The following is a 13,658-nucleotide window of genomic DNA, read 5'->3' on the forward strand; positions in this document are numbered from 1 at the left end:
GAAATATTTCAGTGCCGCGAACCCATGATTTCAGGAGGCAAGCTCCACTGCCAAGCAAGACACTTGCCCCATCTAGCCTCCACAAGCGAAATTTCTTCCCTGCGTTCTCCCATACCAGACCTCGAGGATCACGTGATGAATAGGTCACAGGCCCCGCCTTCATTTTTTTTGCTCCTCGTTTTTTTTTCAGCGCAGCTCAGCCCACTTCCGCTGACGGCATTGCGATTGTCTCGTTTCGTGCTGTGCACGATTTTGCACACTGTGCATGAGGACACCTGACTGGCGGTATAAGTCTGTTCTACACGAATACTGAGGCAGACAAGCGGATCACAGAGCATGATCCTGCACTAAAACATGGTAGAAAATGACATAGTTTCGGTGTCTGCGCGTGCGACTGCATAACGTGAGAACAAGCAGACGAAACAGAAGTACATCTCTCTTGCTGCAGTGTGAAGTAAAACAAAAACATGCAGATATTCGGTTTGTGTGTATTATTATTTCTCTAAGCTTTAATTCGTCTGTTCTAGCAACATATTACACAAACAACAGATGTTGCCTTGAATAATTCTCGAAGTCACGTATCACCACGAGAGACGTCACAGAGCAAACACGTGTACGTAGGCGCACTAGCACGTGTACGTCATCCTCCGGTTTGGAGCGTGGCGGAGGCGAGGAGAAGGAAAAACGGCGTTCGATTTGAAGTTTCTGATCTTTCCACAGTGCGTAGCAATGTAATACTTTGCAGACACGATCATTATCGCACATTGGTGCCACCAATGTGCGATAATGATCTCGAATTTCTATAATAATTACGTACATCCGGAAAAAGCCAACTACTGTCTGCTCACGCTTGGCCGCGGCCGCTTGCGTAGGAACTAAACTTTAGTCCCCCTGCTTATCGATGTCACAGCTCAAATGGCCAGCGCTTGTCAGCTCAAAATGGCCAGACCTGGTGAGGGGCCCTTTCAAGGACCTGAGAAACCTCCAGGTTGTGCTCAATGCCTGAACGAATCCTGTCTGGCTTTAAAAAAAAATTCTGGGTTTTACATGCCAAAACCACAATCTGATTATGAGGCATGTCATAGTGAGGGGCTCCATATATGCACAGTACACAGGCATCTTAGCATTTAGCCCCCATCAAAATGCAGCTGCCGCGGGCCAGTATGTTATCCTGCGTACTCATACTTAGTACTGCAACTTCAAAGCCACCATGCAACCACGGAGGGTATCCTGTCCGGTACTCGATGATATTAACCCTTTCAGGGTCAATGACGTAAATATACGGCACCGCGAACAAGTCCAAAATGGTCGATGCCATATATTTACGGCACCGTCTGTACGTTTAAAAAGCACGCCAATTTCCTAACTTGTTCTTTTCTGTCATGTGCTGCCACTATATGGGAATACAGGGGATTTTTTTCGCACGCCTCCCTCTCTCTGTTTTCGTTGCATGGTTTGTTTTAGAGCTAGTTTGCTCCGGTGCATCTATATACTACCGCCCGCGCATTGGCACACGCACGGGCGGGCATCGGTTTGGGTTTTGTTCCGCGAGCGGTTTTGGCTTCTTGCGCTTGCAAAACTGATGACTATCTCGTTACTAATCGCTCAAAGGGCGATCGCTTGTTTCTTGCTTGTTTAGTGCTCACAGGGGTGTGCATAGGAAGGATGTCGTTATGCATGCGTTTGTTTCTTTTCTTTTTTTTGGAGACTCACAAAAACTAATTGCCTCTGGTTGGCGATAAGATGAAGATTAGCGTGGTGTATTAAGAGGGCGGCGGGAAACTGAAACGAAATCGAGCTGGTGGGCGATGCTGGATGCCATTGAAGCGAAATGTGATGTCCACACTGCGCCGCCTGCAGCAGGGAACGGCAGCGCGTTTGGATTATTGCTTACTAAAATCGTGCAGTATGCTACCAATGGCACTACGCACCATGCACTGTAAAACAGAATAGGCGAAGATGCTTATCGCAATAGGTTTGGCGGCGATAGATGCGAATGCGGCATGCGAAGATCCGGGCGGAGATTTGCTGGTAGTGGAATAAGAAACTGTGTACGCCGTCGTTTTCGCGTGAGATGGGCAGCTATATACTGTTCTCGATGGCGCGTGCCTCACGCCTTTTCTTGTTCACATGGAATCTAGCGGCCGGAAAACACACACAATCGCAGTCTGCAGCAGAGAAGGGCGGCGTGTTTCTGTTATCGCTTATTAAAAGTGTGCGCTACGCTTCCAACTGTATCACACGCTGTGAAACAGATAATCATCTTTGCTTATCACTATAGGATTGGCGGTGATAGCTGTGAATGCCACATGCGACAACTCCGGAGCAGATTTGCTGGTACCGAAATAAGAAACTAAGTGCGCGCCAGCGTTTTCACGCAAGACGGGCGGGTGAGTATTACAGTGAAGCTGCCGTGGCGGGCAGCTATATGCTGCTCACGATCGCACAGGCCTCGCGCTTTTTCTTGTTTACGTGGGATCTAGCGGCCAGAAAACTTATATGATCGCAGTTTGGCGACATACTGAACATCGGTGCCAAAAAATTTCGTTTTCCGGGAACATATGAACCAGTAAAAAATGAGTGCGACTCTATTGGGTCATATTTTGTGTTCTCGATTGCGAACAAATCAATGAGGTCCTACTGTATTGCAATATGCAAGATCATACTTGGAAACAAAAAGACTGAGTACATGCCCTCTTACTTTTGAGCACACATTCAAATTCTGCAGAACACCACCAACAATGGCCCACACTGACTGCTAGCAACTAAGAAAAAGCAAGAAAGACAAAACTGCAACATACCTTGAGATTGTAGAAGTGCACAACACTACTGTAAGTGATGAAGCCTACACGCACTTTGGATTCTGTTTCACCCTCAGCCCTGCACAAAAGGATTGAAAAGTGCGTAATGCATTTCAAGAAGGCCCACAAACGCCTCTGCTTTGAAAGAAATAAGACATTACAGTCCCTACCCCCCTCCCCTCCTTCATGCTTCTTTTTTCTTTGACAAGGGTAGCATAGAATGGGTTGGAGTCACAGGTTGTCTCACCTTGGCAGTTCCTGGAGGATAGTCTGAATATGGCTGCAGAAGAGGCGTACCAGGCCATTCCGGATACTGTTGTATGACACATCTAACAGAAATAGGTAGGCTGGAGGTTCAGGAAACACAGAGTTCTGGCAAAGAGAGAGAGAGAGTAAAAGAAAGTTTGATCGGCTGCAAGCATTGATTCACTACATATCTGCACTGAGCAGCAAAGTCTAGCAGAGAAAAACTCTTGACTATGACATTCAAAAGAATTCAAGCCACTTGCCCTATTTTTAACTAATAATGCAGCATATTATCAAAATTTCCATAAACTAGAGCAATGTATGGTGAAAGTATAGATATTTAGAACCTTACTTATAAATAAATGCATTCAACAATACACATGACATACATGTCACAGCAAACAGTAGAGTGCTTCACCAGTTGCAATATTCAAAACATTAAGAATCAGGTTGTTGGTTTCTGTAAAAACAAATTGTCATGAAGTTTCTTATCTTAGTGAGAATTTCAGGGCCCAATTTACAGCAACTACAGTCGAATCTCGTTACTCCGGGTTATTCGAACTGGCACTGTGGTCCAGTAAAGGATAAGCGTATTCCAATGGGCAAAAACACCCAGTAATTCAAATGCACAAGGATTTGTGTCAGTTAATTCGAACATATTGCACTCTAACAATGCTCTCAGTAGTGCGCCAAATCACACGGCGGCGCCTCCGACCAGCAGTGCTCTGACCCCACCATAGAGAAAAGGCTTAGGAGAAACCCCTCAACGCTGCGCGTGAAAAAAAAAACAGTGGTGGAAATGTCACCCTCTCTCAAAAGGCAAGGTTGCTGTTTCTGCGCCATGCCGTAATGCCCCAGCCACACTAGCAACAAAATTCACTGTGGGAGGGATCGGCCCCGGGCCGATTTTTCGTGGCTCGCCGCGGCAGCAACTGAGACGTGAGCGGAGGAGACCAATAAGAGTGGCCCCTACATTGACGTACGCGCAGGAAACTGGTATCATGCGGACCTGCCCGACCACTCTATCTCGTACTCGCATCTGGTTCAGCCAGACCACTTGTTTTGCACTATTGTCTGCTCGCGTCAGCTCTCGCTCGCGCTTGTTTTGGTTGGCTTGGTTGGTCTCGTTCGCACAATCTTCAAAAATAACGACGCATCTAAACCGAGATGTCCTGATGGAAAGGTTGTTGGAGACAGTGTGCCATATGCGATTCTATACAACAAGACAGACCCTGAACACAAGGACGCGAAGGCGACAACCGGTACATAATTTTCCTTGTCTTTTTTACACGACAACGCTGCAACAGAAGGGAGCACACCAACATGATTATGATCAGTGGCAACGACTACAGCTTGATACCTAAGTCATGACTTGTGTTAAGAATGCAGGACGATGAAGGTAAACACAGCGCCGATTTGTCAGCAGACAAAGGAAAAAACACTCGAGCATGCAGAGGGAAGCAGGAGTGGAGGTCCAGTCAGGCCTCTGCAACTCCGCTGCTTCGGTGGCAGTAGATTGCAGAGGTAATCAGCGCGATCCAGCAAGCTGGCAGGAAAGCAAATTCGCTTCCATCCTGCCCTTCGTCTGAACTACACTTCCCTCGGCCTCCCTCTCAACTCTCTCATCTTCGACAGTCTCCAGTGCGCACGCCTCTATGCCGGCGCCAACAGTCCCGCCAGCCCGGCACCAGCTTAGCCCGCTCCTTGAAGTTTGTTTTCTGCCGTTATCAGGAAGCGAGCGTTGGCTGGCGAGGGCTGTTTTGTGGCCCTTGCTTACTGTGTGCTCGTGCGCCCCACCATTTCATGACTCACACTGTTCATGATGCATCGTGCTATGGTGCACAAATATTCCTAAAACAAGTCCTTCTTTTAATTCAAACTTCTTTTAATTTGAACAAATTTTAGAGATAGATTATAGAGATTCGGCTGTATTAGACTACAGCAATGTGTGTGGCTACTCAACGAGTCAGTACTGAAGTAAACCCGGACAAGAACAGAATGTGAAATCTGTAATGACATTAGTGTACTATTGTGAGCAATATGAGCGGGAACACAGGAGCGCGTGTCAGATAGCCTCGAACCCTGCTATGAGCGATACGTGGCGGCCGCCTTTAGAAACAAAGTGGAAAGGAGGACGCTGTTCTAATAACCGCTGGCACTCCCACCATGCGTCTCTTTATACAAAGTGCGGAACTTCGCATCACCAGCGCACATTGATAAAGCTGTTTGATATCGCGGTTGTTGGTAACTTTGTGTACCAAAGCGTGGCCAATAGCAGGCACTGTTTGGAAGCGTAGACATACGAGAGCTACTTCCCTGGGAAATCTAAATACCTTACGCTAAACGCAGGAACGGTGTCCTAGTGCTGCACTCTAAAAAAAAAAAACAAAAAAAATATGCATGAATGAAAGAAATTGAGTAACTAAGTTACTGTGCACGTAACCGTCTCATCGGCTATCGTCGGCCAGTTAAACGCCTTAATTAAGCTGCCATTTTTTACGAACGGTGGCGTGGTGGGAGTGCCAACGGTTATGTTGAATTCCAATGGCGGAGTCGGAGCAAGTTTTTCTGCTCGTTTCGGAGCAAGTTTGTTCCAATGACAGAGTGAGGGCGGGAGTAAGGCGTTCCAATGAGAGAGTCGGAGTGGATTCAGAGCGGGAGTCACTCCGTGGAGCAGAAAAAGATGCTCCGCCAAAATCGGCGGACGGAACTCTGCGTGACGTATTTCCTGTACCACGTTTGTCTGCTGGGAGGCGCCACTGGTCACGACTCGCGAGGAAGCAAAAGCTGCTGCACGCTTGGCGAGATATCCATTCCGCACTTTTAAAAAAACCACAGGTGAACGGCGCTGAAGAGACAAGTGACCGGTGCTGGGAGCAAACAGTGGAAGGAAATGATAACACGCAAGGTATCCTGGGTAACTCGGCGATAGAAGTTCCGCTTCCGCCTTGATCCGGCAGCGCAGGTTGTGTTCCACTCGCGGATTTGGAGGCGTTGCTCTACGCCAGAGTCGAGTGCTCGCTCGCGGAGTCCGTCGGCCACTCCGACTCCGCCATTGGAATTCAACATTAGTGGAAAAGCATCCCCCTTTCCCCTCTGTTTTTGACAGCGCCATCCGCGCACCGCTCTAACTCGGTTTCAAGGCTATTTGCCACGCGTTCCTGTGCTCCCGCTCATACTGCTCACGATAGTACAGTGATAATAACCAATGAGTATTCAAGTGAATCCATTCGTAGCTTACGCTGTCAAAGAACTAGGCGCCACGGTAACTGCGGAACAAAAACTTGAAAAAAGATGCCAAGCAAGGACTTATATCCTAGAACTAAGTACAATCTCCACTGGTGTTTGTGCCTGTAAACATCATACCACCCCTCTCAAATGAACTTATTTTTAGCACAGCTCTTGTGGCCTGCAAACATTTCCTGACAAAAAACAAATGATGGTCAATTCCCCATGTACAGGCTGTTTCACACTTAGGAGAAAACTCGGGGTGCATGGCAACGCGATGCAGCGAGTGCTGGAGTCGGGCAGCGGCAGCAGCTCGCGCAGGAGCAGACGCTTGAGGGGTGGAGTCTTGAACCACATCGTCTGCTACAGCGACAGACGCTGACCGCATTGTCGGGAAGCGTCCTACTGTCATGGGCAGCACGCAGATTTAATCATTACTGTGGAAACTGAGCCGACATTCTTTACTAAGCATTGCGCAACGCCAACATCTGAGCTTTCATTGGCAATGATGGGATTCTACAAACTTCTTTTGACAACACGCTTTGTTTGTTCTTTAGAAAGGCCAGGGTATGTGCACATATATTTCTCCTCTATGTGTGCTACCGTAATACGCAGCGACAAGGAAGAGACACCAAAATGTGCGCATGACGTGCTCGGTCTTTATTTGATGCGAGAGGAAAACAAAGCATTCAACAATAATAACTATGAGGGTCAAACACGATGAAACAAACGGATACGAATAGAGTAATGCTTTAGGTTAAGATAATGAGCTCGAAGTGATTCTTCTCGACAATAGTTCTTTACACCAGACAAGCCCTGCCCGCCGGTGGGGAAATGCACACGTACCACCCCGAACTTCACTTTTGGTATCTCGTCATGTCCCCAGCGGCAGCGATGACAGCGCTCATTCTGGAGCGCAATGAGGCGTAAAGTGACTCGGTCAGCGACATATTCATTCACAGCACGTCCCACTCACTGACGATTGGTGTACCAGAGCCTATCCTCGACAGCCCATGCAGAGGATGGCGCGCCAGCAATACTTCCATTGAGCCCCAGATGTTGATGTCCGGGGATTGGGGTGGCCATTCAGGACAGTGACGCCGAATTCTTCAAGCAGTTCTTGCACAACGCGAACAGTGTGGATCGGTGACCTATCATGTTGGTGTATCCATTTGTTTCATCGTGTTTGACCCGCATAGTTATTGTTGAGTGTTTTGTTTTCCTTCTGCATCAAATAAAGACCGAGCACGTTGTGCGCACATTTTTGTGTCTCTTCCTTGTCACTGCATATTACGGTAGCACATACAGCGAAGAATTATATGTGCATGCACTCAGAACCACGACCTTCTGAAAGAACAAATGAGGCATGCTGTCAGAAGAAGTTTGTAGAATCCCATTATCGCCAATGAAGAGTCCGAGGTTGGTGCCACACAACGCTTAGTAAAGAATATCGGCTCAGTTCCCGCAGTAACGATAAAATCCGTGCACTGCCTCTAACAGTAGCACGCTTCCTGACAATGCAGCCAGTGCGTGTCACCATAGCAGACGACGCTGCTCAAGACTCCGCAATCGAGCGTCTGCGCCTGCACGAGCTGCTGCCGCTGCCCGACTCCAGTGCTCGCCGCATCGCAATGCAATGCGCTCCGAGTTTTCTCCTTAGTGTGAAACAGCCTGTACATGCCAATTCACAACACAACCCAGCTGAACCAAAGTACCTTGCAATATTCCTTGGTGGCGACGATTTCATAGGAACCAAGGCAAAGCTCAGGTCGCTGGAACTTGTCTGATCGTTGGCCCAAATGGTCCAAATGAGCAAAATAAGAAGGAGGCACTGCACACAGCAAAAAGCAATCTCAGTACAGTTGTTCCAAGTACACTGTTTTGTGCTTGCAATGATGCTAAAGGTTCCCAGCATCAAATGAGGTTGCTACTGAACAAGAAGTGGTGCGACATGAAAAAAATGATACCAGATGGCATACATTAAATTCAAAAGCATGCATCAAAGCTTTTTTTTCATACTAATGAATATCAGAAAAAGGGAGAACTTCAGGTTTTATGTGACAGCAGGATTACACCCAGTGCCTACAATTCTGTCTGCACCTGTTTTCAGACTTTCACTGCCTGAGCTGCATCACTGCAGCAGAAGCAAGTGTCCCGAATTACTGCATTAGGTACACACTAGCATCCCCCAATAATGAGAATAAAAGCTTGCTCAGTGGTAGCACTGTGAGAAGCAGAAGATGTATCAATATATAATTAAGCAATGTTGCCATTACAGAGCTGAAAGGGAAACGGGAAACACATACGGGACGTGCAAGCAAAGGTGCCAGAATAGAGAAGTGTGGACAACGTGCCCAGGAAAACAAGTAACACTCAAAGCACAATGATAGCTATTAGCACAATCGTTAGTCATCAAAAAATATCTATGGGTCAAGTGTGTAGGCTATTTATCCAGTAAAACCTATTTATAAAGAAGTTGAAGTGGGAGCCAGAATTACTTCATTATATCCATTATTGAACCAACTGCAATATAAATCTGAGGATTTCAAGGGGAATTTCACTTTGTTAAATAAACTATTTCATTATAACCCGTTTCTTTATAACAAGGTTTCACCATACATGACTCATTGTACGTTTCAGAATGTGCACCACTATTTGCATTGCACAGGCAATCTGATTAGGCAAGATTCTTTCACTATAAAATCGGTGACTACATTCAAGAAAGTTTCGATACATGCAGGTGCGCCTTGCGCGATGCGGTAACTTAGTAAGAGAGTTAGCTGGTGAAGCCTGATGGCTCGCCCACCTGTGCACCAAGAACAGTAAAAACCAACAATACGATCCTTGACAATGCTACGCAGAATACCCAACCGGAGACCTTGTTTAGGTTTGGACACCAATACACTGGCACTGGAATCTGAAACTGGCAACGTTTAACGCTAGAATGTTATGTAGTGAGGCGAGTCTAGCAGTGCTATTGGAGGAATTAGAGAGTAGTAAATGGTATCTAATAGGGCTCAGTGAAGTTAGGAGGACAAAAGAAGCATATACAGTGCTAAAAAGTGGGCATGTTCTGTGCTAACGAGGCTTAGCAGAGAGACAAGAACTAGGAGTCGGATTCCTGATTAACCCTTTCGCTGTCACTGATGTACCGGTACGTCATCGCTCTTCCCCCCCCACAGTGTCACTGACGTACCGGTACGTTCTCTATCGCGCGTTCAAAATTTCGCGCCTGAGCGCAAAGCTGGCGCTCCCGGACTTGGCCACGCCATCTGTTGGCTCTTCCTACAAGTTCGTATTTTCGCCCCGGCCTGTGTTAGTACACGTATTGAAGAGTACGGTGCGACCGCCACGCCCCCCTCTCTTTTTGCTGAGTGGCGCGGTGGCTCCGCGTTCGCTGGATCATGCGTCGCGCGCGTGTGGTTATGGGTTCAAGGGTTGTTCTGCCATCTCCGCCGGTTTGAAGGTTTTTATTTTCTTCTGTTGGTGTGTCTGCTACGGCGCGTCAAGTTCAGGCGCACGCGCCGCCGTTGCCTCTCCGAAAAGAGTGACTCGATTGCTGCTTTCGCTCTCTCGCCGCACCCTCGCTTCCGACTTGCAGCAGTAAACGTAAAGCCCTTCGAACTTTGTTTTAGCCTTTTTCCATCTCCCTCTTCTTGATCACACAACGTCCCATTTATCTCCGTTGCGCGGGCGACTGAAAGCGCATCCTCCCTGCGCGCGGTTACTTTCGGATAGCTGAGCAGCTCGAGACCTTCGTCTGTTCATTGGAGCGGTGGCTCTTACGATTGAGAATACGAGCCGAGCTCGGATTTGGACTCGGACAGCGTCTAACGCGACGAAGAGATGAGTTCCGCATCGTCAGATTCGGATGTTGAACGGATGTGATAGTCAGGCTGATGATGATGATGATGTTTACTAATAACAGCTGCAGAACATTAAAATGTGCATATTGCATTGACTATGTTATTTGTATACCAATCATAATCAAAAATAAATTGCTATGTTCATTCCCTGTTATGCTCGCTCCCTGAAACCAAGCCGACACTGGGGGTGCGTCACGGCCAGAAAGGTCCGACAGCGAAAGGGTTAATAAGGATATAGCTGGTAACATACAGGAATTCTATAGCATTAACGAGAGGGTGGCAGGTCTTGCTGTAAAATTTAAGAGGTACAAATTGAAGGACGTACAGGTATACACCCCTACATCCAGTCATGATGACCAGGAAGTCAAAATAAAATACACTATACTGATGGGCGATTTCAATGCCAAGGTAGGCAAGAAGCAGGCTGGAGACAAGTCAGTGGGGGAATATGGCATAGGCTCTAGGAATAGCAGGGGAGAGTTATTAGTAGAGTTTGCAGAACAGAATAATATGCGGATAATGAACACCTTCTTCTGCAAACGGGATAGCCGAAAGTGGACGTGGAGAAGCCCGAATGGCGAGACTAGAAATGAAATAGACTTTATACTCTGTGCTAACCCTGGCATCATACAAGATGTGGACGTGCTCGGCAAGGTGTGCTGCAGTGACCATAGGATGGTAAGAACTCGAATTAGCCTAGACCTGAGGAGGGAACGGGAGAAACTGGTACATAAAAAGACAATGAGTTAGCGGTAAGAGGGAAAATAGAGGAATTCCGGATCAAGCTACAGAACAGGTATTCAGCTTTAACTCAGGAAGAGGACCTTAGTGTTGAAGCAATGAACGACAATCTTTAGGACATCATTAAGGAGTGTGCAATAGAAGTCGGTGGTAACTCCGTTAGACAGGATACCAGTAAGCTATCGCAGGAGACGAAAGATCTGATCAAGAAACGCCAATGTATGAAAGCCTCTAACCCTACAGCTAGAATAGAACTGGCAGAACTTTCCAAGTTAATCAACAAGCGTAAGACAGGTGACATAAGGAAGTATAATATGCATAGAATTGAACATGCTCTCAGGAACGGAGAACGCCTAAAAGCAGTGAAGAAACTAGGAATAGGCAAGAATCAGACGTCTGCGAGACAAAGCTTGCAACATCATTACTAATATGGATGAGATAGTCCAAGTGGTTGAGGAGTTCGATAGAGATTTATACAGTACCAGTGGCACCCACGATGATAATGGAAGAGAGAACAGTCTAGAGGAATTTGAAATCCCACAGAAATGGAACAAACACATGTGCTAGATTAGTGAAGATGGACAATAGTACCCTTGCAAATATGTGTGCTTTTCCAATTTAAATTTCACAGAACAAAAGATTAAGGATTTACTTTTACATATATTTTTTTTTATTTGTTGAGCACCAATTTAAAATTAACCCCTTCAGTCACAAATTACGATCAACAGTAGATAAATGTGCGAAATTTACGTAATTTTATGCCAAGGTACTGGAGACTCAACAGAAAGCTAGTCAAGATGGGAGAATGACTGTGCATTTTATACTGTGACCCATCATAATTACATAGTAATTAAACATTAATTTACTGTACAGTAAGTCATGCTATGTTTCTTCATTAAAAATAGTGAATCACCCACTTGAATTACAAGCACAGGTTAATTATTGAGTGCAAGCATTACAAGGGAAAAAAAGATCTCTCACAATTACTACCGTCAAACACGGCAGTGCTTTCACCAAATCGGTTGTCTGAAGTGGTACATTTCACTCAGAAGTGAAATACGTGTACTTTGGGAAAGCATAATGTTCAATTTACTCAAAGCTTAACGTTCGTTCTGTATTCCTTGCAACCACTGCACAGAAATGGCAAAAATAAGTCGCGTTTACAGACGTGTAGGCCGTGACTGAAGGGATTAACGATTCCAATTCTTCTTAGAGACTTATCTCGAAAAAAATTTACCGCAATTTTTCTAGGGTGATTGTAAAGTGAGAAAAAAATATTTTGAGTTGGTATATATGTACTCTTCATCATAAATAACAACAATAAAAAAGGAAATAAGCTTATAAGGATTATAAATTTGATGCATCTTTATACACATAGTTCAAGGCCAATAACAAAAAAATGCACACACGAGAATATTTTGCAAGGCTCAAGTGTTCCTGCTCTTATACTAATATGTACATCCATAGCGTAATTGAACTGTGTAGGTGCGCACACTCAAGAAATCTGTGTGGTTCTGTGCCCGTCAAAAAAGCACAACGTGTGACAAACTTCGGCTAATCTTAATCTTATCGCCAACCAGAGGCAATTAGTTCTTGCGAGTGTCAAAAAAAAAAAGCAATGGAAACGCATGCACGGTGGCATCCTTCCTATGCGCACCCCTGCGAGCACTAAATGAACGAGAAAGAGGCGGTCGCCCTTTGAGCGATTAGTAACGAGTTAGCCATCAGTTTTGCAAGCGCAAGAAACCGACACCGTCAGCGGAACAATACCCGAACCGCTGCCCGCCCACGTGCACACCAATGCGCCAGAGGTAGTATATAAAGGCGCGGGAGCAAACTAGCTCTAAAACAAACCATGCAACGAAAACAAAGAGAGGGAGGCACGCAAAGAAAATTCCCTGTATTCCCACATAGTGGCAGCACATGACAGAAAAGAAAAAGTTAGGAAATTGGTGCGCTTTTTAAACGTACAGACGGCGCCGTAAATATACGGAATCGACCATTTTGGGACTTGTTCGTGGCACCGTATATTTACGTCATTGACCCTCAAACGATTAACAGTAATCATGAAGCATAGCAGAAGTTTGCCTCATTTTGTTTCTCCAAGGCTTTTCATTGAAAACATTTTAAAAGTGCATTCATATGTAATTCCAAATTTTAATATATTGGCAGTTAATGGTTTTGAAACTTCTATCTTCAGCTATTAGCAATGTTTAATGTCAATATACTTACCACCAGAAAATAATAAATAAAGAAACAAGCAAGAAGAAAAATTGGGATGACTGCTCATAGAGTAGATCTCAAATCAAGGCAATGGTTGCATCAAAAGGCAATGATCAGCAAGCTTTTGAATTCTCACCCTCAGTAGTAGCTTTGCAGAAGACACACTGGAAGCGGCGCCCGCCATCTATGAACTGCATCAGTGGGCACATGTAGGCCTTGCACCGGTTGCACCGCACAGGGCCTTCCTCCCCGAAATCACTCAGTGGCAGGGCACTCTGCATGCACCAAAGGGCTACTGTTTAGGCAGAGCTATAAAATCAGCCTAGGCTCATGTATCAATGCAGAACAAAGAAATGTTCTTCCATTTGCAAGCAGACAGCCATAAACCAGCCAGACTTGAACATACTAATACACAACAGCAGCAGGAGCACTGGCTGCTCAAATAGACATGCAGTGAACATGTCCATATAAAAATCAGAACAGGAAGTACTAGCACAGTCAAAAGCTTAAGTTTTGATAAAAGGACGGACCTCCAACTGTGTCCCAAACAGAA

At 45.8% G+C, this 13,658-nt stretch overlaps 1 protein-coding gene across 5 annotated transcripts in view; it reads right to left on the reverse strand.

Annotated features, from left to right (window-relative positions):
- Window positions 1-13,658, reverse strand: part of Sec24CD (Secretory 24CD) — an 86,960-nt gene that overhangs the window by 48,573 nt on the left and 24,729 nt on the right. For all 5 annotated transcript variants that reach the window (XM_050195755.3, XM_050195761.3, XM_050195758.3 and 2 more), the window contains 4 exons: window positions 13,242-13,380; window positions 7,991-8,106; window positions 3,049-3,173; window positions 2,802-2,880 (listed from right to left, as the gene is read on the reverse strand). In XM_050195755.3, coding sequence (XP_050051712.1) covers window positions 2,802-2,880; window positions 3,049-3,173; window positions 7,991-8,106; window positions 13,242-13,380 — 459 coding nt within the window. The remainder of the gene's footprint in view (window positions 1-2,801; window positions 2,881-3,048; window positions 3,174-7,990; window positions 8,107-13,241; window positions 13,381-13,658) is intronic.

This window comes from Dermacentor andersoni, chromosome 1, assembly GCF_023375885.2.
Source record: "Dermacentor andersoni chromosome 1, qqDerAnde1_hic_scaffold, whole genome shotgun sequence".
Taxonomy (NCBI): domain Eukaryota; kingdom Metazoa; phylum Arthropoda; class Arachnida; order Ixodida; family Ixodidae; genus Dermacentor; species Dermacentor andersoni.